This window comes from Rhinolophus ferrumequinum, chromosome 17 (assembly GCF_004115265.2).
Source record: "Rhinolophus ferrumequinum isolate MPI-CBG mRhiFer1 chromosome 17, mRhiFer1_v1.p, whole genome shotgun sequence".
NCBI classification, from domain to species: domain Eukaryota; kingdom Metazoa; phylum Chordata; class Mammalia; order Chiroptera; family Rhinolophidae; genus Rhinolophus; species Rhinolophus ferrumequinum.
In genome coordinates, this window is record NC_046300.1 from 39176376 (window position 1) to 39201262 (window position 24887).

The 24887-nt window shown below is 47.8% G+C and overlaps 1 protein-coding gene across 1 annotated transcript in view; it reads left to right on the plus strand.

Annotated features, from left to right (window-relative positions):
- CLSTN2 (calsyntenin 2) overlaps positions 1 to 24887 on the plus strand; it is a 569251-nt gene that overhangs the window by 466121 nt on the left and 78243 nt on the right. The window contains exons 7-8 of the mRNA XM_033132678.1: positions 8129 to 8377; positions 16130 to 16251. Of these exons, the coding sequence (XP_032988569.1) occupies positions 8129 to 8377; positions 16130 to 16251 (371 nt within the window). The remainder of the gene's footprint in view (positions 1 to 8128; positions 8378 to 16129; positions 16252 to 24887) is intronic.

Here is a 24887-nt window from a genome sequence, read left to right on the forward strand (position 1 = left end):
TATAAGGGACCCGCACTATTCAGAACACTGCCCCCGGTCCTCTCCCTCACTCTGCCTGCACAGAAGCCATCGCAGACGACGTTGCACATTGAATATCCCATTTCACTCCCCATGCACCTTCATGAATTATGACTCAACTCGACCCCATGCCACCGTGGGTTGCAGTCATTTCCTAAACTCCTCCAGGTTAGTAGGAGATGATGGAATCAGCTTGTTAAAGATTAGATGGGCCCAAGGGCACGCACTTGTGATTTGATTTTGAATGTTGCTGAGAAGAGAGGAGAGATAGAGAGTGAGAAGGATTTTCTAAGGGAAGAAGGTTTAGAACAAAACTGCATCTGGTGTTCACACAGCTCATTCCTCTGGGCTGCCAGGTCATGCTGCAGGAAGGCAGGTTAATTCAGTCAGGAGAGCAGTTTTCCTGAAGGTACGTGCGAGCTTGTCTCCTGTTCGGAGAGACCCTTTGTTGAGACGCCTGTGTGTCTTTCTGGTGACCTTCCTGGTAGTGCTACCCTCCAAACCCATGGGAGCTCTGTCCCAGGAACCCTGATGCTGGCCACCCCTGCCTCCATATGAGGAGTCTGAGTCTCGAATTCCATTGAGGGGAGCTCAGGAACGAAGGGCAGAAGCAAATGAGTGGGACTCAGGGGTGCATCTGGGGGGAGAGGCAGCGTCTGAAAGACGGAGCTCCTCAGGCCTGTGCTCTCTGCAAGCTGCGAGGGAAATTCAGGCTGGGTGGCGTCTAAAACGGAGTGCAGGTGGTAATTCCTGACTCCTGTGGGGCACCCTAGGTTCTGGAGACAAGCTTCTGTGTGTCTTCAGTGGATGGTAGACAAGGTTCTCGTGGGGTTTCACAACCAGGGAACTGCCATGACACAAAGCCTTGGCATTCATGCATTTTTCATGCTACTAATCTTTATTGACTTTCGATGGAAACAGGGAGACCAATTAGGGTATTGTTGCCACAGTCTAAGCAAGAGATAATGAGTTCTGAACCAGGGCAGTGGCAGTGGGGATGACTTTAAGACAGATTCAGCAAGAGTTAATGATCCGTTAGCAGTCAGGAGTGAGAAGGAGAGAATCTAAGATGACCCCGGGGTGACCACCTAACTGGAAGAGGGTGCCTCCCGTGAGAACTAGGAATCCAGGGTGAGAGCAGACTTAGGGAGCAATGATGACTGTCACCTGAGTAACATCCAGGTGTGTGTGCCCAGCTCTAGGCTGATGCGCGACCCTCCCGAGGACCTGCCCAGCCATCGTTCTGACCCATTTCCTCCCGATGTTCTGCCTCTTGGCCCGTGCCTGGCTTGTTCTCATCTCATAAGGCTTTGTTCGTGTTTTCTTCCTGCTAGGATGCTGTCTCTTCCCTTCATCATTCCGAACCTTTCCCTTGAGTCAGTCTCGTCCTGCCCTCTATGCTCATGGGGGAAGTGGTCCCGGGGTGCTTCCTGGGTGCCCTGGAGCTCTGGCGTCTCCCCTGCGATGCTGCAGCTGTGCGATGACTCAGGCAGGGTTATCTGCCTGGAGGGACACTGGGTGTCTGTCTGGTCACTGTCCCCCTGCTTCCTCCACCGGCAACCTCAGCTCCACTAGGAGAATAAGAGAGTCCTGTTCAAGGGGGAGTCTGACAAGAGCTGGCACAAAGCCTGCTGTCACGAAGTACCTGACCGGTGCAGCAGCACTTGAAATAGCCTCTTTGGTTCCAGTGAAGTACTGGACATCAGGCATATTGCTTCCTAAGGCTGATACACTGAGAAACTTCCATTCTGCTGTGCAACAAAACCGAAGCAGGGTCCTGAACCCATGTCCCCTTCAGCTTGTGGGGCCGGGCATGGCCTAATGGTCCCCCACTGCCCTTGCTTTACCAAAATGCAGGCTTCTTGGAGATGCTGAGGAAAATGCTTATCACTGCCTCTGGATTCAGAGATGTAAGACGGACTCTGCCATCTCAGTACCAAACTGTCCGGAGGTGAAGCATCACAGAACTGCCTTGAGTATGAAATGCATGGTGAAACCCTCAGTGAGACCTCTTGGCCAAATTAAATTTGACATTAACAACAGCCCAAGAAAAGGCCTAGTTCGGTCCCCTAAGTCACTACATATTACAGTAAATAGAAAAGTTGCTTGTGACGCACATGACCTTCAGAGCCCAGAGGCCAAGGGCTGTGCCTTCTCGGGATCGCAGGACTCCTGGCAGCTAGCCAGCACCTCCTGCGTATGACAGCCTGGTCAGCGGTTTTGTATGTGGAGTCAAGAACTGCGAGGACAGGTCTTGTTGAAGGAAAGGCCACAGAACGAGAGCGTGCTAGTAAATCAAGTGATGGCTCCGTCAGAGCAGTTCAGATCATTAGATGTTAAGTTGTTCTCAGAATTTATACACTTGTGAGCCAGGAGATTTTCACAGAGAATTCACTTATTCATTCAAGTATTTATTAATTCAACAAATATTTGTTGAATGTCCAAATGCTGTAGTTCTTGAGGTTACATGGAGGATAATAAGACCACTTAACAATTTGGTCTCCTGGGGGACAACAGACGTGTTGAAAAAGTTAAGTTCCTGTTTTCTACTACACCTGGCACCTTAATGAAACCGTCCTCACCAAGAATCATTGTCGGAGGTTTTCATACCCACAGAATAGCCCAACTACAAGAAGCTACCGTCAGTGTCTCCAAGACACCCCTAAAGAATTAGAGCTTCTGGGGAGGAGTTTTAGTCCCCTCGTCATAGCCAGTGCTTCCATTCTCAGAGAGCTGAAGTGGGCCTCTTACTGTAAGGGAAATTGGTGCACGCCTATTGGGAATCAGATTTAATCACACATTAGCAAAAAGCTGCACACATTGACTCCTGGATGACGACAGTAGGCAGTGGGATTCTCTTTGGATATGCTTATCTCTTTGAGATCTTTTATGCAGCTACCATACAGCATGCCCTCCTATACTGGAGAAAAGGTGTTTTGCTTACAGTGGCCTTGCTCAGGCGGTTCATGCAATTGGGTATCCATGGCCCTGCTCCAGGAATCTGGCCGACCACCCCTCATCCAAAGCCCGGTTTACTTTACCAAGAGATCCAAGTTTCTGATTCTCAGGCCTTAGAGGAACCCTTCTTGTCTAGGATTCCAGAAGTGGAATAATAGTCTGATTATAGGATCACCAGGTTTGAGCTCCTGAAAAGAAAACACCAGGAAGTCCTCTATTGTCCGTGCTGAAGGTATACAGATGGAAAAATGGGAGTTGTGGCTGCTCATGTCAATCACTTACGTCGGTTATCAGTCAGCATTGCAGGTTATGCTGCAGTAATAAGTGACCCCAAAATCTCACTGGCTTAAAATAACAAAGGTTTATTTATCGTTCTTACCACAGGTCCTTCTTGGGTTGACTGTGGCTCTGTTCCATGTTGGCTTCCCACTGGGATCCAGGCTAAAGGAACAGCCTTTTTCTAGAATGCTGTTGATCTCACGGCACATGGAAAAGACCCATGGTGAACCATGGACTGGCCCTCTTGAAGGGCCTGATATGAAACATGTCACTTGCACTCGCATTTCATTGGTCAGAGCAAGTCACATGGCAAAGTGATATCAGTGAGTCAGAGAAGCATGTTGAGAACAGAATGCACTCTGCCACCACGCGGTCCTAGTAGGACGTTTGTCAAGAGGGCCTCCCTGCTTCCCTGAGACTCGCCACCACTGAACAGCTCCACCCACCAAAAATAAATGACTTTCTATTGGGTCCCTAAACGTAGGACCCATTTCTATGTGGTTCATTGATGCATTCTTACCACAGTGCCTGGCATAACTTAGACATTACGTAAACATTTATTAAAATAATATGGAGTTGATATTGCTGATTCTGAGAATACTCTATAGAATGAGGCCTCTGTCCTTGATTACAATGGTTCCTCTCCCTTGAAACCTTCTTGTTTATACCCATCCCTTTCCATGCCATGGTAGACCATGAGGAGGCATGTCCATCACCATTGCCACAGGCCCACCTTGAAGTACTAAGGACACTGCCCACACAAAGACCATCCAGAGCAAAATGCAAACCCTGCAAGAAGAAGTCCAGACAGTGACCGTTGCCCCAGGCTCATTTGGGTTCTCCCACCACAATGTGCCCTGAAATCTACCCCATTCACCCCCATCTTTATTTACATGCAGGCTTAGACAGGCTCCCCCACCCTGGGAGGGCTCAGGGACCTTGAATAAGACTTCACCTCTGATTCCCAGCCCTCCACGCTCAGGCTGCAGCTGCTGTGCCCCAGGCCAGTGTGACCTCTCAGCAGCCTGGGACCTTCATGGAGGAGTCCCACGGAACGTCTTAAATACACCCTGATATGCAGACGATGCCAGACCATTCTTGCAAGTGATGTGTTTGTTTACTCACTGCTCTCTGTGGAATCCGTTGGGGAGAGGAAAGAGAAGAACTTTTGGAGAAAGCAAATCTCTCTGTTTGTTTAAGTGAACCAAGAAATGAAATACAAGCTGTTAAGTTTGTGGGATCTTCACCATCTGGTTAATTGCAGCGTGGTGCTTTCCCGTAGGCAACACCTGTAGATTAGGCAGGCTGGCCTGCGGCTCCCCTTCCCGGGGAAGACAAGGGAGCGGTACATCGATGGCCTTGCCAGGGCACATGCTGTCTTCCACGTGCCTTTCTGTGGACAGCCACCTGTGTAGGGAGGTGGGTCCCCGGGGACCGGGCCATGCTTGGCAGGACGCTCTACTGTGTTGTAGGAAGAACATTAGCTCTGTCTGAGAGCTGGACCTGGAAGTAGCCAGCTGTGTGGCTGTGTGATCTTGGTCAAGTCGTTTCCACTGCCTGGGTCTCAGTTTCCATGTTTGTAAAATGTGCAGGAGACTACAAGGTCACCCTCCAAGTTCACTAAGGTGGTGCAGTGGGGAGGTCTCAGAGGAGAGGAAAGAGCTGTAACGTCCTAACGATGGGCCCTAACGATGGGAGTCATGGAGCCTCAGGTTTCTTATCTGCAAATTGGGATCATAATAGTATGCACCACATAGCTGAGTAACTAAGAAAAAGCATTGAAATACCTCATTCAGGTTTGGCACTCAGTGCCCAAAAAAAAGCTTCCTAGGAAAATGATAATAAAGACCTGTAACTATGAAAAACAAAGTTGTATACATATAGGATATATGACTGAGGCTGGCGTTCGGCAAATGCAACCAGTTTCCCCTCCCAGACTCTTTGTGTCTCCCCCCGTCACCCCATACTTGTACTTGCATTACACCCCTCTCCTTCCATCTAAACCTGTTGGGGTGGCGGGGGAATTACAAGCAGCCCCTTCACTAGTCTATGGTGCTAATTGCATTGTGAATGCTACACAGTGCAACTTGCTTTTTAACAATGGCAAGGTCCTTAGCCAAAAAGAAACCTCGACTTGCGGGGTTTTGAGCCCTGGCAAAGCCAGCCCTGGTTCCACCATATGGAGGCCGGCCTCACACCTCTGCCCTGAGCCCACTACATGGCCTTGGCTGCACTGGCTTCAGCTAGAAATCAGGAGCTCTGAGTGTTCAGCCTGTGTCTCTGGTCCCCTGAAGTTTCAGGAACACACACACACTCTGTGTGTGCCCCATTCAACAGGCTGTCTTCATGCCGGACAAACTCTGGTGCCAGAGCCAACTCAATTATGGATCAGAGAAGCTGTTGCCATGTTGTATTATTCTAGGGGGGTTCTACGAAAATCAACTTGTTCCAAAACGACGTGTGTCTCCCACTCCCAAACCACCCCCAAGTCTCTACCTGCTACCACTTTGGTAGATTTCTTTCGTTCAAATATCTATAGAGGGTGATAACCCCTAAGGCTTTGTTAGTCATTAAAACGTCAGTGTGAATTAACTTGCCAGGTAAGTAAAATAGATACCAAATGAGGCTGTAAGTGGGGGCATGAGATGAGAACGTGTAGGTGTGGGTAAGAGGTGTGGGGCACGGACAAGAGGCTGGGGGACAAGCTCCCATGAGCATTGGGTAGACGCCCAAAGCAGCTGGGTATCTGGATGGCAGGAAAGGCAGTTGTACACTCTAATGGACTGTCTGCTGTGTGGCAGACATGGTTCCGAGCCCAAACTCTCGGAGATACGCAGGTGAATAATGCAGGCCGGGCTGCTCATAGTTGCCTTTGATGAGCATAACCTGCAAGGTGATCATGCAGTGGGAGACCGAATTCTCCCGCCCTCTCAGACCCTGCAGATGCCAGAGGCCTCTCCAGGGAGAGCCTTTCACTGCTAACAGAGCCTATTTTTCACCGAGCATAAGCTTCAATTACAAGCCAGTGGGTGCTCTAGAGCCCCTGATCTGTTCCAAGGCTGGAGGGAAAACTGGTTGGGTATGTTGGTCATTTTAATTACAGGAGACGTTTGTGGTGGCTGACCTTGGAACCCAATCCCGAGGTGAGGTGAGGCTCTGACATGCAGAATTCAGAAGTCCAATAATCCCTGAGAAATGGCAGTAATACACCTAACCACTGTCCATTAAACCCATCAGCATTTACAGCTAGTCCAGGAGAGAACCCCACACCTGTGGCCCCCAGCACCAGGCAAACCTTAGACGCCCTGGCTCTTACTCCCCAGCGGTATCAGGAAGCCCCCGGCCCTCCTCCTTCCCTGAGTTGCTGAGCCTTCTCCTGTGGGGAAACATAGGGATGCAGAGAATTCTGCTTCAACATGTGAGCTTCAATGAGAAGTCAGTGGAGGCGCAAGGATTCTCCCAGCTGGAGGATCCAGTCTCCTCTGTTGGGGCCAGCCCCTCCCTCTCACCTCAGCTCCACCCTCCACAAAGCGGTCGGTGTGATTCTCCTAAGACACAAATCTGCCCGTGACACTCCCACTGCTTCAAGATAAGGCCCTGTGCCTTAGCCTAGAATCATAGTGGTAACCGAAATAATAATTATAATAATAATAAAGTTATAGCTAACATGCCGTGAGCATTCACCTTGAGGCGAGCGTGCTGCTGCCAGCTCTGAGGCAATTTCTCACTCAGTCCTCCCAACACCCTGGGCAGGGGAGCTACTATAGAAGGAGGTGGGACATCAGAAAGGTTCAGGGACTTGCTCACAGTCACAAGGCTACAAGTCATGCTGCCAGGCATCAAATTCAAGTTTTGCTGACTTCAGAAATCAACCCCTGTACCACTGGGCCTAAACAAATGGGTGTTAAAAAAAAAAAAAGTGTGGTGAGTACCAAGTGGCTCTCGCTCCTCAAGGGATCACAACCTAGAACTTTCCCCCATCATAGCCCTGATCACGCTGTGCCCCAGTTGGCTGTCGACTTGCTGGTCTGGCGCTCCTGCAGACCAGGGACTGTGCTGACTCTCTACGTCACCAGCCCCTACCAGGGGTCTTGGTACCTTGTCAGCACTCAGGAAATGGCTGACGGGTCAATGGATTGGTGAGTGAATGAATGAATCCATTGATCCCAATCAAAGCCTGGCCCTTCTGCAGGAACCTCGCCTGCTCATAAGAGCCCGTGGGGGAATCCCATTTCCCTAAATTTCTGCAGCACTTTTTCCTTATATAATAGTTAATGGCACTCCAAGTTAACAGTCTGGCCACATGCGATACCTCTCCCTGTAAGTCTCTGATGCCCCTCCAAGCAGACCATACATATTTAAGGAGCATGGGTGGTACCTGGCCCTTGCCTTTTCAGAGTCGCCTAGCTCAGGGCTGGGCACAGACTCTCAGTAAGTACGCTGAGTACAGTTGGCCTTTGCACAATGCGGGGTTGGAGGTGCTGACCACCCACACAGTCAAACACCCAAGTATAAATTTTGACGCTCTAAAACTTCACTACTGGTAGCTACTGTTGACCGGGAGCCTTACCGATGACATAAATAGTCTGTTAACACATGTTTTGTACGTTATATGTATTATCTATCATATTCTTATAGTGAAGTAAGGTAGAGAAAAAAAAATGGTACTAAGAAAATCATAAGGAAGAGAAAATACCTATATAGAGTAAATATTTACGAAAAAAAATATCTACGTAAAAGCGAGCCGGCATAGGTCGAATCCGTGTTGTTCAAGGGTCAACTATCGTTCCTCCTGACCCCGCAGCAGAGCACAGAAGGCGAGGACACCTACTGAGGAACGGTCCTTTGTTCTTTCTGTCTCCTGACCCTGCAGGAGCCTCCTCTGGCATCATCGACCTCTTGCCATCTCCCAGCGCTGCCACCAACTGGACCGCAGGCCTGCTGGTGGACAGCAGCGAGATGATCTTCAAGTTTGATGGCCGGCAGGGTGCCAAGATCCCTGATGGGATTGTGCCCAAGAACTTGACGGACCAGTTCACCATCACCATGTGGATGAAGCATGGTCCCAGCCCTGGCGTGAGAGCCGAGAAGGAAACGATCCTCTGCAACTCAGATAAAACTGGTGAGTCTCGAGCCCAGCCTGGGATGTCCCAGCTGGTTAGACAGGGACACAGCCACCCAGGACATGGGAGAAAAGCAGGAGCATGAGAGGGGCCCTGGAAATGATTCTGCTCTCTGGTTTTCTGCTTGGTGATTCCTGGCCTTGGGGTAGCGCAGAGCCGGGAAAGGGGGGAAAAGTAGATATACAGAGACAAAGAATGCAAGAGCTGGGATTGGTGCTTTCAACCTGAGTTCTTCAGAACCCCAATCTCCCCAGAAGTAACTTAGGCCTGCTATACATGAGACACAGGTGGAGGTGCATCCTAACTTCAAGCAAAGCAGCTCCTCCTTTTCTATATTATATATGGTAAGACTTCCAAAAGTTTGTTTTCAGTGAAAGGGCCCTCCTAGTTTGAATATTATTGCCATACAGTAATAATTGCTAACATGTGTTAGGCATTTTCAGCCAGCTGCTGTGCAAAGCAATTCACAGCTTGGTGGTTAAGAGCACTCCACCACTAATTGGCTGTGTGACCTTGGGCAAGTTATTTAACCCCTCTGAGCCTCACTTTCCCTGTCTATAAAATGATCTTTATAGTATTATCTACCTCATAGGGTTTTTACGAGGATTTCTTTTTTACATTTTTAAAATATTTTTTTTAAATTACTGTTGATGTACAATATTAGTTTCAGGTGTACAGCATAGTGATTAGACATTTATATAACTTATGAAGTAATTACCCCAATAAATCTGTACCCATCTGATACCATACATAGTTATTATAATATTATTGACTCTATTCCTTCTGTCTGGGAGAAAGCTGTCCCTCTCCCTGAAGCCAGACTATTCACTTCCTTTCCGTATGTCCCTGGCACCTTTCGAGCTGCTGCCCCAGAGCTGGGGTTTAGAGCGAGTGAGTCCATCAGCAATTAAGTCTGTGCCTGGGCCCTTTAAGAGGAACACCTGGGATTCCAGGAGCCCTTGTCTCACTCAGCCACAGTCTCCACTGGTTTTCACAACCAGAAGTTGTGGGGAATTCTCTTCCCGACATTGGAACCCTGGGCTGGGAAGCCTGGTATGTGGCTGGGACTCCTTTCTTCTCTGGGGGAGGGGAACCTCCACAGCCAAGATATCCCTCCCGATTTTTAATGGTCACACGTGGGTGTGGGACAAGCCCGTTCTGTGTCTCTGCCCCTTCTATCAGTCTCAGGATGGCTTCTTCAGCATATCCTTCGTTATAGGACTTCTGTTCAGCTAGACTTCAGGCAATTCTCAATGATGGTTACTCTGTAGTTTAGTTGTAATTTTGACGGGGTTGTGAGAGGAGGCAAGCAGTGTGTACCTTCTCTGCCATCTTGACCAGAAATCCTCCCTTATGAGGATTAAATGACTTAAAGTATGTACAGTGCTTTAGAACAGTACCTGACACGTAGGAAGTGCAATCCCTGTTAGTTATTACTATTCTCAACAGTGTCTCACATCTCTACAAACAATTTTATAAAAACATTATTGTGTTTCCTATTTTAAGGATAAGGAAACATCCCTGACAGGTTAAATAGCTTGTTTTAAGTCATACAGCCCGTGTAAGTATCAGAACAGAAATGTAAGTTTAGAGCCAGCTAACTCCAATGCCATACTTGGTCACTACCCCACCCCCACCCACACACGCACAATGAAATGTTATGCAAATTTTACAACTTCATCTTAAATTATAATTCCACAATTTCCCATTTCAAATGCTACTTTTGTTAAATTGCTCAAATAAATAACCACTGCAGGTATTGCAGTGAGAAGACAGCATAGAAGAATGGCTGACAGCTCAGCCTCACTGTCAGAAAGCCACATCCATATCTCATCTTTGCTACTACTTAAGGATGACCTTTGAGGAGTTGCGAATCTCCCTGAGCCCATTTCCCCACATGTAAAATGGGAAAAATAAATACGAAATAAAGTACAAAACTCACTTAGCAACACCAAATATATAATCAGTGCTCCATCAATTTACCTGATGTTTTTATCATTATCACCTCTGGTTCCACATTATGTTGCTACCAGAACCCCACATTTCCTGTTTCAATCAGTCTTTACAATAAATGTTCATGTATTTTTGGATACAGAGAATGAGACAGAGAGAGTTGCCCAGCTTTCCCTAGTGGCATGGTACGTCTGTGTCCAAGCCAGTGCCAGGGATTGGTTCCTCTGGGACCTTCATGGAAGGTCCCCACCTACCTGCATGACACGGCACTGAGGTTTGGGACCAGGTTCAGAATTCAGCCCACAGTCTGAGGAATTGTCCCATTGCCTGATCCTTGCAGTGCCAGGTGGGGTGCCGCCATGATGATCCAGAAGCCAGTGTCAACGCGACAAGGGCTTAGGAATCTACATACAAGTGCAAAGCAACGTGAACTGGGGGTAGTGGCCACACACATACAGTCCTTGCTGAAATGGATCAAATACCCCTGGGAGGCAGGTCAGACAGGTATTAATGTTGCTGCTTAAGGAGAAGGAAATTGGAAGATAAAAGGTTGAGCAACTGGCCCAGGATAACGCAGCCGATTACCAAGAAAAACAGGCTTGGACCCAGGTCATTGGGCCCCATGTTCCAAGCCCATGTTATGAGACCAGTGCTTCTCAACCCTGCTACACTAGAAAACCTGACACATGTGTAAATATATATATATATACATATATATATATATATATATATATGCCGGGCCCCACCCTAGGATCCCACCCAGCTCAATAAATCAGGGTTTCTGCGGGATTCTTTGGGGTCATGATGGCTGAAAACTTTGCATTAGACAATGGTGCCTTGTGTTCATCAAAGCGGTCCACTCACCAGGCATTTTGGCACCTTCAAACCAGGAAGCCCTGGAGCTGCTCAGCGTGGGCCTTAGTACAAAACAGCACTTTACAAATTCGTTCAAGGTTAGCACAAAGTAGATGAGGAAGATTTTTCTCTAATTTCTCTGACTTAAAACATTAATCTATAAACACCTCCTTGCCCTAAAATTTAAAATATCAGGAATAAATTAAGTTTGATTAGGGCTTTTACATAGCAGGAAAAAAAATGTTCAACTAATAAAAACAACATGTGTATTATAGCAGGAACATGAAAAACAGAGAAAAGTATAAAAGAGAATACATAAACCACCTAAAATCCTAATACTTGGAGATATTTTCTGATAATATTTGGTATATTTCTTTACTAAGTGAAATCTTATTGTATTTTTATGTCTTTATAATTTTCAACCTAGTTTTAAAATACATGTGATGCTATTGTTATCTGTTTCTTTTCTATAACATCATTTCTCCATGTGATAAAATGGTCTTAAAATATGAATTGTATGGCAGTCTAAAACTCTGTCATGTGGCTTTATCATACTTCATTTGACTGGCTACCTTTCAGTAGACATTTAGATTGTCTTTTAAATGCAAATAAAGCAGTGCTATAATGAGTCTTCTTGTATCTATCTGTATGGACATTTCTGATATTTCCTGATCAGAAATTGAATTATTGAGGTCAAAGAACATAAATGTGAGGCGGGCTATTGATGTAAATTTCCTCACTGCCCTCCCTTTGTGAAGATTGCTCTAGTTTCTGTCTTGTGCACTAAGTAAAACTGATTAGTGCTGAGCCAATTATGAAGTAATTTACAAATAGTTGGATAACAGAATTGATTAGTCATCAAGGGCTCATTGCAGTTTTTAAAAAGTAAGAAAGAAAAGCACTCTCACCACGAACAACACAAAAACATCTCAGTGGCTAACACTCTTTCATCATAGTTTCTCTCATGTCCATGTCCAGCCATCCTAAGTGAGGCTGGGGAATGAGGAAGCTCCTTTTCACCTCGAGATTCAGGGACCCCAGTTCTTTCCATGATTTGGTGCTACCATTTTCAACCACAGAGCAGAAAGTTAGAATGCAGTTGAGCACAGAATACTTGTATTGGCTAGACCAGAAAGTGGCATGTCTCACTTCTACTCACATTCCATTGGCCAGAATTTGGTCACATGGCCCAACCTAACCACAGAGGAAGCTGTGAGTTGAATTCAGCTGTGTGTCTAGGAGCAAAGAAAACAGGGTCAGGTGAACACATAACAATGTCTCCACCATGAGGATATTGTGTGGGGCAGTTGTGCCCCTTTTGAGCCCACCTTTGTTTGACCCTTATCTCTCCATGCCTGGTGTGAACAATGCTCTTTCCTGCCTTCTCTCAGTAACTCCTCTCCTCACACATGTCTGATCCTCCTACCAGGATCCCCTCTTCCAGGCATGCAGCCCTCTTGCTATCTCTAAGTTTCAACTGAGAGCAGTGAATGATAAGTGGACATATGCAGTGCCACTTCCCTATGGGGATTTCCAAGAGAGAGAGGCCACCATGGCCCAGCAATCAGGTGAAAGAGACAGAGGTGCCATCCTGGTAGAGTGCTAAGATGGTCCCCCTGCCTGTTTGGAAAGAGAAGGGATACTCCTATACTTTCAGAAATGCCCAGAAAATCACTCATATTTGAGTGGGATTGAGGTTGTCTACTATAGAGAGGAGGTGGGAATCTCCTCCCAGTGACCTGTTGGCCGAACTGCAAACACTCTTCGATCTGCTCCAGTCTGGTGTCAGAGCAGAGACCAGAAGCTCTGGAGAAGTTTGACTCACATCCCTAGGAGTTTAGGATGTATGAAAGTTGCCCATGGGGTCTGAAAGCAAGAGGCTGATGGGGGTGCCTCAATGACGGGGTGAGGAGAAAAAGATAGTAGAGGAATGGGTACCATACTACAATTTGGCAGCACACAGGTATTTTTGTTCTTATTTTGTGGACCAAATGGGTATCCAGAAATGGGCAAGACTAGAGCCAAGAGGGCTGCATGCCAGGAAGACATAATCCCAGCAGGAGAAGCAGATGTGGGGGAAAGGAGAAGTTACTGAGAGAGGACAGGAGACAGAGAGGAATCATGAAAGGTCAACTGGAAAAGCATCACTCACACCAGGAATGGAGAGGTAAGGGCTAGCAAAGGTGGGATTGGAGCAGGTACAGATGTTCCAGCCATCCAGAAACGGGGTGTCACTTATCAGGTCAATTCCTATGTAACGACTATAAATAGGTCCTTTCTTATGGAGAGGTGGGGAGAGGAAAGGGTACCAGAACCCAAACCTACTCCAGTGGCCATGGGTACCATATGAAGATCTCTGCAGGGCCTCTCCAAAAGCCAATCAATGTGTCCATTAAGGAGTGTATATAGGCACCTGCCATGACAGGACATTTGACATCCCTGAGAAAATGACAAATTCCACTGGCTCTTTAAAGAGACTTTCCACATTGTCCTTTCTCATCTACCTTCCCTGCCTCTGACTGCAATGGGAGCCAGGAGGAGGCCAGGGGATGAGGAAGTGGAACAAGAAGAATGAAAGAACACACTTTACCACGTTCTTTCCCCACAGTGGGCAACCAAGTCATGGGTCAAGACAGAGCAGAGGGGAAGTTCTTCAAACCATATGAGACAGTGATGTTTGATTTTGAAAGAACCCTTTAAGACTATTTTAATATCTGAAAGTATCCAGAAGGCTTTAGGATCTGCCAGAGGTCTGGGCAAAGATGAAAAGGCAGCAGAGCTAGCTTCAACAAAGAACACTGAAGGACAGGAAAGGAAATGAAGCTGACTCCTGAGTGTATTGTGTCACCAGCCCATTCATTGACTAACCAGGTAACCTGGTGTGAGCGGTGCTTCCAGGAATGCAGACGAATGGAGGGCGAGGGAGGGAGAAACCTTCTACACTAGAAGATGCTCTAGATCTCGCTCATTCTTCTTGTTTCACCTCCTCACCCCCAACCTCTCCTGACTCCAAGTAAAACTAAAGGGGGAAATTCTGTTTTATATTTTTCCGGTATTTATCAACAGAAACTACAGGGAATCAGTTGTGAAATATGTAGAAACATCTTCATAACCAGATCTGGGTGTTTTGCTATTCCAAAGATGGAGTGCTCACCCAGGCACTGGCCCAGGCCAACCCTGCCACCTTGGCTTCTATTCTTTGATTGCATCCTGAAAAACAAATATGCTCCTGTGAAAACAGCATCCAACACTACTTTGTTATGTTGCCATGGTCACGAAGCAGTATAATAGTCCTTATAATATCTAATAGTCATTGAGCATCTGTTCTGGGCAGATGCTTTACACACATTTTCTCATTGTATCCATTAAGATGCTTTCACTACAAGGAATACAGATCAAACTGAGACCAGATAATAAAAAAATAATAAAGGAAATGTGAGGTTCTTGTAACAGAAAATGTCGAGGGCTATGACAGCTTCAGGCAAAGTGTGATCGAGGTCTTGGCTCCTTTTCCTTGTGATGTCTTAGCTCTGCCACCATGAGTGTGTATCCATGTTGTGTTAGTAAACATGGGTGCCGCAGTTCCAAGCCTCCCAGGTATATATTACAACTTCTAGAGAGAAAAAGAAGGTCTCTTTTCTTTCTGCCAAAAAAGAGGCAGTTCTTTCCCAGAACTTCTCCAAAGAATTCCTGAATCACTGACCTAAATTGAGTCACTTGCCAATTCCTGACAGAAACCCTGTGGCCAGGTGAATGGCCTGCGCTGCTGGACTTGGGCCTGGGCCCTGAACCAATCACTGTGGCAGAGGGATTCTCATGAGCCTGTTTGGCCAGGACCTGTCAGAGCCCATCCCTACAAGTGGGATTGGTGGTGTTTCCTCCCACTCAAACTGCATGGGCAGGATGTACACGCATCATCCACAATATCCTATTCTTATGCTAGGATAGGATCTTATTCCCATGGATGAGGATAATCCAGCATTCCTGTCATGATACAGTTAAGGAAACTGAGGCTCTGAGAGGCTAAGTAACCCTCCCGGCATCTCCCAGAGACACAGCCACCCAAAGTCTGTCTGACCGTGGGGCCCGTGCTCTTTCCACGACCCTTGTCACCTGCTCACTCACTTCACACGTATGGAACATGTGCCTCATGGAGGATTTCTGTGTGGGCTGCTGTGAAGTAAATGTGAGTTCTCAGTATTGGTCCGAGGACCCCTCCTGCTCTCTCAGTGGGTGTTGTCTGGTGGCTACGGGACATTGCGGCTACAGGAATCCGTGACATGAGATCTTCTAAGCAGGAAAGGAAATTTTATATCAGGGAAGGGAAAAGTCTCGTCCGTTGTCTGTGTGGGGAGAGAGAGGTTTGGAAAGTCATAGAACTATGTCTAATGCTGGAAAATCAATCAGTCCTCTCCTGCCAGCAACTCCCTGAACTGCAAAGTGAGGCAGCTCCCCTGAACAGCACAGATCAGAGAAGGAGGTGTGATCTGCGGTCCCCCTTCTCAAACTCGATGAAATAAAAGCCCAGCACTCTAGGAGAAAACAGCCTGTGTTAGAGGAGCCCAGAGTGGCTGATGTGATTGTCAGAGAGCTCCCTTAACCCTCCCAAACTATTTGTACCAAAAAATAAAAATAAAAGAGCTTGTTAACCTAAGTAATTTTTATCCAGGGTCTAATGCAGTATCTAAGTAGAGGTTAGATTGGGATTTAAAGCCCAAATGGCATCTTAGCAGTTTTGCCGTGGGCTTTCTTGAATCTCTTTCTTGCATTTCAGTGAGCTCCACCATGTATGTTCTAGAACATTCCTCAGAACCAATTGTAAAAGAGGAAACTGGAATGCCAGTGTCCTTTAAGGTGTGCTACGTGATGTGGCGTGAAGATACCTGTGACAGAACTGACGCAGGGATTTTCTCACCCCCTCACACCCTCTTTCTGCTTTCCAGAAATGAACCGGCACCACTATGCCCTGTACGTGCACAACTGCCGCCTCGTCTTCCTCTTGCGGAAAGACTTCGACCAGGCTGACACCTTCCGGCCTGCGGAGTTCCACTGGAAGCTGGACCAGGTATGGCACTCACCCGGCATCTCGCCCCTGCTCACCCCTTTGCAGGGTGGGTGGTGTGCTCCAGTGATGACGGCAGTGGGTAGGCACCTCAGGGGTCTGGTCACTGGCTGATTTTTGAAAGGATGAGCTCAAGGAGACAAACAGCGTCTTAAAGTCAGAATGGAAACTGCTGCCTTACAGACCAGTCAGAGGTGGGGAGGGCCACGCTCTCAGCTAGGACCCCACGTGGTCATTGGATCAGCTAATGCCCATCTGGTCCGTTTGCTCCGTGTTGAACTCACAGGAAGCTGGTTGTCTTGATCCCCAGGCTCCGTTTGTGATACTTGTTAGCACACCTTTGTGTCGTAAATGCTGTGTGCCCCCCTCTCTGATGCTCTACTGTGTCCTTTGGATGACGGTCCAGCCTTGCTTTTGGTGACACAGGTTGAGGACAGAGTCCCGAGGACTTTGAAGTAAACAGTGACATGGGGCCCTGTGAGTACTGCATGTTTTTTTCTGAAGTGGCAAAATCTGTGACTCACTCCAGAGCCTCATGACTCAAGATCACAAGGACCATTGCGTCGCCCTGGTCAGTGACAAGGGAAGTGTCTCGTTCGAATCAAAAGCTTTGAAGTACCTGTTTCCAAGGGCTTTGCAGCACAGACTGTGGAGGTGACACTCACTTCCCTGGGTGGCTGTGCCACTGAAGAGGTAGTCTGTGCAGCAAGCCTAAGGTTGGCCTTTGGTTAGATTTGAAGACAGAGTCTTGATTTTTTTTCAATTATCAAGAGGGAAAGTGCCAGCAGGTATGGGAAGAGATTGTAGGATGGGTCTGTGTAATAAAGCAGATGAAAGGATGCTCGCTCAATGGCCTTCCTGCCTGGGACCCCAGCAAGTCCTTTTGCTTTCTTTCTGCCCCACCATGTCCTGAGTGCTTCTGGGGACCTCACTCCTCGTTTTGGGCCTCCAAAACCCATTGTGTGTGCTTCCCGCCTCATCTGTCTAGGGCTGAACATTCTATAATCCTTTCCTTTCTCTCTCTCTATTACTCACATCTTCCCCTACCCTCTCCCGGTGCTACTTAAGCCCCCAGGTCCCCAGTGGGGCTGATCTCAGAGAGTGTTTACTGGGAAAGCATTCCAGGAGGAACCCATTTACACTGAGATGAGAAGGATTGCTCCCCGCTTTCATCCTCACAGAAGTACAGACGTACGCTCTCGTTAAAAAAGAGATTCATTAACCTCAGGCAATCTCTCAGTGGTGGGACATCAGTGTGACAAGGTCAAGGGTGCCAAGCTGATGGGAAAGACGTTTGAGGGAGCCCGGTGACAACTGCATCACCCCTTCCCAATACCGTCCTGCTGGATCCTGGGGTTTGGGAAATATGGCATCGGGATTAGTATATGTTCCTCTGAGTTAGGAATTCTGGGTCTTGTAGAAATTATGAAATCTTGGCATTGTTTATTTGATTTCCCCGCAACCTCTCGGCTACCTTCTAAAGTGCCACATGGCTCATACGAGATGTTTTTAAATACGTAGTATGAATTGAGATGAATTAAAATAAATTCAACATTGTGAAGGGTTTTAATCAGAACACTGCTGCACTGCCTGAGATAATTATAGATGCCCTGCGGCATTTTGTAGGTGGGATTAAGAAACACTGATATAGGCAAATGAATTCACAGGGTTTGGGATTCAAACTAGGTGAGGAAGGAATTCTGGTTCTGCAGATAAAGATACGGTGACTCTAGGAATTCTGAAATCTGTTCTCAAAGTGGTGAATTTAAGGAGCGCGGAGATTCACTGAACACCTTCCAAAGTACTGCCAGGCATACTGTGTGTATGGGCTCATTCTCATCCCTGCCACGGTCCTACCCAGGGTGTGACATGAGGCAAGAAGCCAAGGTCCAGTAACTGCCCAAGGACGCACAGCTAACCTTGGTGAGGACCTGTCTTTCCCATTATACTCTGCTGCTGCTTTGGTGAGCTTGCTAATTTAAAATTTTAAATGTTTTCCTTTTTAAATTTAAAATCTTTTAATTTAGAGATCAGAATTATCACTGAAATGCAAAATGTTTATAGTCTTGCTGAACCCGTATGAACCTGTCAAATCTTCACTTTGCTCAAGCTCCGTCTTCCTTGCCTTGATCAGCAAGGGCTGCCGTGACAAAATACCACCGACTGGGTGGCGTACACAACAGACACATATTTCTCACAGTTCGAAAGGCTGAGAAGCCCATGATCAAGGTACTGGCCGATTCTGTTCGCAGTGAGGGCCCTTTCCTGGTTTGTAGGCAGCTGTCTTCTCTCTGTGTCCCTACATGGTGGACAGAGAGAGCTTGGGTACCTTTTCCTCTTCTGATGAGTCGCCAGTCCTATTGGATTAGGGCTCACTCTTCTGACCTCATTTAAACTCCATTACCTCCTAAAGTCCCTAAATCCAAATACAGTCACATGGGGGTTTGGGGCTTCAACATATGAATTGGGAGGGGGACATAATCCAGTCCATAAAATTCTTCTACCAAAGAAATTGACATTAAAAAAAAATTAGAGGCAGCCTGTTGGCACGGTGGGAGGAATGAGTCGTGGGAGACCAAGACTGGTCTACATATTAGAATTGATTTGGCGTGTTTGAGCTGCGGGAGGTCAGGCTGGAGCAGAGGGAGAAGATCATAACCTCCCCGAGCAAAGAGGGGTGTGGAGTTTTACAGGAGGGGGTGAACGAGGCTGTTCCCTCTTCAGTGACAAAGGGTTTCAGGGCATGACCAAGCCCACCAGCTCCACACCCCGGCCCCAGGTCGCCGTCCAGACCACCCAGGCCGGCTGATGACAGGCCCCTAGGAGATAAGGCAAGACAGGATCAAGACAAGATGGCTTTTAAGGTGAGCCATCTGCTCCTGGCCTGAATAGGGCTTCTCACTGGCTAGTGATGATCAGAAACCTCAGCTCGCCTGGACAGTTGTCCTCCCTCCTAAAGAGTCAAGTGCGAGGACATAGGAAACCTCAAACTCATGCTTAGCAACCCAGTGGACTCTATGGGTGAGCGCACAGGTTCCTCTCCCCTTATTCAGCTCCCTGTGTAGACAGGACCTTACCAGAAGGTTAGACGTAAATCACTTAATGCCCGGAACCTGATAAAATGCCCTCCTCCAGGAAGCCATCCGGGGTCACCCCTGACTCCATGCAGAATTCTATCCCAATACTTCCTGTGCCCTAGTTAACCATTTACCCTGCCTTTCTGTTCACAGCGCGCTGAGCTCCTGAGGGCAGGGGGTATCTTACTCTCTCCAACTCCTCAGTGAATATTATAGCCCTGAGCACACGGTACCCAGTAAATGTTTGCATAACAATGACTGGGTGTCAAGATCCAAACAAGTGACAGATGAAGTAAGGGAGGAAGAGAGAGAAGGAGAGAAGAGAAATTTCCGAGATCTTTTAAAACTTCCTAGTGATGAATTGGTCTTTGACCCATTTTATGGAGCATTTTAAAATTCTAAAATTTTGACAGTTTTTGCCCTCTGGATCTTGAACATTGTTCAACTTTGATCTTGTAATCTTATTTCAACGATCTTCCTGGATTTACCACCAGTATCTCTGCAGCTATTGCAGAACTTTCTGGCCTCGGCCAGAAAGGACTTCAGCTAGTCTAATGTGCGTGCGTGTGTGTGTGTGTGTGTGTGTGTGTTCGAATTCCTGGCCCACCTTGGGGACTCCAGAAGCAAAATAATTGTTCAAATGCCTGATGAGCTTCTTTATTTCTTTATTCTGAGTATAAATTGGGTGCCAGGCTCTGTGCTGGCTACCAGGGATCAGCAGCTAAATTAGGAGCCTCTGTTCTCTAGAAGTTTCCTGGAGCACACAAATACGTAAACAGTTTACAATCCTCTGCAGTATGTGCTGGGGCAGAAGGCAGGGGGACCACATGGGGGAGTCTGTGGGAGCCCATTCCGGGACTCCTAACATGGGCCTGGAAAAGCCCCCCCGGGGAGGGGACAGCATCTGAAGGGCATGTGGAGGGCTCAGTAGAGCCAGGCAGCCGAGCTAGCAGAGAACTGAGCAGGGGGCCATCTTCAGGGACCTGGAAGCTTTCAGTGTGGCAGCGATTAGGGATGGGGCAGAAGGAGAAAACTTTGGCAGGTGTTAAGACTTAGGTTTGAAGGGACAGGTGGAATTAAATCCCAAGAAGCTTTATATAGCATGTTATTGAATTGGTATTTTATCCTCAAAAGAATGGGCCACAATTGAAGCGTTTTTCAATTCAAATTAAAACATCCTTAAAGAAATTTAAGTATAGGTAAATGTGAAGAAGGCTAGTGTGACATTCATAAAATTGGTCCAATGTAAGCATATATAGCTCTGGCCAGGTCCTTCAATGGGGCCAGTGGTAGGGGCTGCATTAGAACCGGTGTCTCCCCTTCCTCTCTGCACAGCCAGGCCCAGAGATCAAATGTGTGACAGATGCTGCTGGTGGCCAGTGAAGCCAGGGCACGATCTGCAGGGTGGCTGCCACATGGCACTTCCGGAGTTGCCGGGGGAGCGATGTGGTTGCCCCAGCAGAGCTGTGTGCTTCCAGCAGCCCGGCCCCTGAGCCCCACACCTCCAATGGCCTTTGCCAGGGCGGATGGACTGCCAGGTAAATCCATTCCCAGGCAGCTCCAGGAAATGCCCCCGACAATCCAGTGCACCTCCCTAAAAGGATCCTAATGGTGAGGAGATGTCATTCTAATGGGATTTTTACTTGTAATCTGCTAATGCAAATCCCTGGAGCCTACAGTTAATCATGTGCAAACCCAGGCAAGAGCAAAGGAGAATGCCCAGCTGCCAGCTCACACGGGAAAGGTTTATTCATTTGCGGCCCCTCTCGGCTTTCATATTATTTGGATATGGTTGACGGATGCAGTGTCGCGAAGTCTAATGACCTTCCCTTTGGATTCGTCGGTGCTCAGAGGGAAACCTGCTGGTGTTTTATAGCATGTTTCACATACTGGAAGGCACAGCTTGATTGACAGTCTCCACTGACCAGCAAAAGGACAGGGGCCCCCGGCTCATACGAGGGGAAAAAAAAATGTGTCTCTGAAAGATCGCAACGAGCACACGATGCAGAAGTTGGGTTCATTCTGCTGGCCATTGCTGTCTCTGTGCCAGAAAGTAAAACAGGCACCCGAGAGAGAGAAGAAGGTCACGACCCTGCCCGGGGGCAGTCACGGCCCTGCCCAGTATATGCCAGTTTGTGGGCCCAGGGGAACCTTCTCCTGCAGGAGTACCCACTTGAATAATCACGGGCGGGGAGAAGCAACAAAAATGAGTGAAGAGTCATCGCAGGGTGCAGGTCAGTCCTATTAAAGATTAAGCAACCACACAGCTCCAGGCCACACGAGAATCCCGGCCTGGTGCTGCGTCTCCAATTGTTCAGAAGTTGGAGATCAGATTGTTATATAAAATCTCCCAAGTTTTAACATTTTCTCGTCCAAAAACATGTCATCACATATATCATCAGACCAAACAGATGTTCTGCAGGATACCTCTGTACTCTGGTCACTGGTTTGAGACTACAGATTAAAAAAATCAACAACAACAACAAAAAATAAAACTCACTGTTATTCTGATACAGGAAAACTATGTGAAAACATCGGATTTGAGAAGTTTGGATTGTCTTAAACGAGGCTACCTTGTCCTGTATAAGCACCTCCTGTTCCCCTAGCCCCCTGCCCCCCCCCATAAAGACGGCTGGACTTTCAGTGCTGGGGCCAGGGGGGCAGCATGTCTGGTCCCCATCAACCCCTCCCCACACCTGAGGGAAGAGGCAAGTGTGACTGGCGCAGGGTCCCTTAGCCCCAAGCCCCTGGTGTTGATGGTGGTGTTCCTTCCTCTTACATAAAGAGGGGAGTAAGTCACAGGCTCAGGTGCCCCCAGGAACAAATGACAGAGCAAGGATTCGAACCAAATGCTCAGAATGGGCCAGAGCCTTTGCCCATCAAGTAAGTCCATTTGACTTGATTAGGATTCTGAAGCTCCTGGAAGAAGCTATAAGTGAATATTTTTTTTTTTTTTATTCTTGGTGAGGAAAGAGTGTTAGAATGATGCAGAGTCAGTTTACTCACATCTGCTCCTCTAGCCATGCTGGGAGTCAAATGCGTTAGTTCAATCATTAGTATAGCCAAGTGCCAAGGAGTTAATTGGAAAATGGTCAGTCTGGTCCAGACCAGTCATCTTAATGAGAAAAATAATTGGGCATTGTCAGCACTCTAATTCTGCTGTGAAAGACTCACTCTTGGATACATTGGCCTTGTTTCCTCCAATGCAGTGACACCCCCCGGCTCACTGTCCTGCCCTGTACTGTGGCCTTCAGTGACACCCACTTTCCTTTAGGGATCCGTGTCCTACACAGTGGAGGAAGAATGCCCAGAACCTCCTTATTCTCTCCAGAATACCAACTGCTTTTTTATGATGACAACTTGCAAGGTGGTTCTGAATGAACAATGGATGTGGGAGAGTCACAGGTAGAGTGGCTCTGACCTCTTTATTTCTCTGTAATACATGAGGGCCCCTGACGAGACGCCACTTTTCCCAGAGTCCCTCTCCATGCCTCTTTCCCTTTCCACGAGCTTCTAGACATTTGAGGACAGGTGGCTTCCATGCCTTCAACGGTGTTGGCAGCGGAGGCCCTCAGACCCACAGAGGACATTGGTCCTCTCAGGTCAGGACTGTACAGTGGCTGCATTTTCTGCTTTCGGAAAGGTAACTGCTGACGTGGTTAGTTCACTTGTTCTGTTTTCTTTAGAGAGGGCGCAGGGGGACCTCTCTATTGCCTGAACCATGTCCCCTCCACCTTGAAGTCCTTTTGGTGGCAGCCTTTCATCGTGCCTTTCTCTGCTACACTGCTGACCCGGATCCCCTCCACGCCATGACACTGCTCCTGGGCTCCTTGGGGTCCCCTGTTAGCTACTTGTGATAGACAGAATAATGGCTCCCAAAGAATCTTCATCCTAATCTCTGAAACCTGTGACTATGTGACCTTCCAGGACAAAAGGGTCTTTACAAATGCGATTAAAGATCCTGAGATAGAGAGATTTTCCTGGATTATCCAGGTGGGCCCAACGTAATCACAGAAGGAAGGCAGGGTTAGTCAGACAAAATGTGACAATAGAAGCAGAGGTGACGCGGAGCCCTGAGCCAAGGAGTGTGGCAATCTCTATGAGCTGGGAAAAAAAGATCAAGAAACAGATTCAATACCTTGATTTTAGCCCAGTGAAAACTCATGTCAGATTTATGACCTCCAAAGTGTAAGATAATAAATTTATGTTGTTTTAAGCCACAAAGTTTGAGGTAATTTGTTATAGCAGCAATGGGCAACTCATACATCACTCCTGAACTTTGGGGAGGCCTGGAGCTGCCTCAGGCTCATAGATCAGTCACATCCCATCTCCGCACAGCTTAGTGAGGCGACCCTGAGCCAGGCTTTCCAGGCAGGCCCAGCGACTCCCTGGCAGTGTTCCAGGCCTCTGCCCCCGGCCTCTCCAGAGCCCCTCCCCTGGAGGTGTGGCTCTAGGGGGGAGGGAGAAAGAGGCACAGTCTTCTAAACCCTCCCACCCCTTCACTGTTTGCACCTAGCTTTCCGCCAGGTCTGCTTGTTTCCTCACAAGCCTCTGGATGAGGGTCACCAAGGGACAGATTTAGCCTTTCCTTCCTCTCTAAGCCAGCATTCTTTTTCTAGCCCAAGGCACCTGCCTCCTCACCAGCCCTAATAAATAGAAAAGATAACTTCTCTGCCTTCAGGGAAGAAGCACTGAGTCCTCTATGCATGCTTCTGGAAATGCTAAAGCAAACTTAGAAAATCCTCTTTCTCTTGACAGAGCCTTACCTGGAAGCTAAAAGTTGACAGAGTTGATCCACAGAGGAGGTTCTCTAGACAGTACCTGCCCTTCCCCTGAAGCACAGAAACTTGCTTCACCGGAAGGTTCCCTGCCTGGAGAGCTTTGCCTGTCCGTTTTCTGCCCCAGGCCTCGCTCCCAGCAGGAGGAGACTCTTGGCCCCAGTAAGCATGGTCCAGGACCGGGTTTGCCAGGACTGGGTTTGCACTATCCCCTGGGAGCACCGCCCGCCCCAGAGGGCACAGGAGTGCTTCTGGACACCCCTGCCCCACACTCTTCTCAGGGGAAGGAGGATTCCCCGGGGAAGCAAGCCCCTCTGCCCAAGCAACAACCTTGACAGTGCCCCCCAGCCCCCCTTATTGGGTTGTCCTTCTTCCCTGACTCACTCTCCCATTTCATCCTTTCTCCGCCCTGGGCCCACCTCCCAAATGAACTCCCTGCTCTGGTTCTCCCCTGCAGCACAGGTAAAGTTTCTGATCTATAGTGGGCAGTTAACAAGCAGCGACTGCTATGATTACTGGGAAGAAATCATCATATTCTGCAGCGTTCCGGAAGCAGGACCGTGACTAAAAGGAGGAAGTTACCAAGAGACCAAAGTGAAGTGGATAAAGGAAAGGAGGGGCAGTTTCGTGAAGTGCAGATTCATGTTGCCAAGTGTTAGTGGAGCTGATCAGAGGCATAACCAATTATAAGACCCGATGACAAGTAGGTAACTCCATTTGTGTCGTTTTGTGGACGTGGTCTCCACAAACCCACCCATAGCCTTATTCACCAATACGTCCTGAG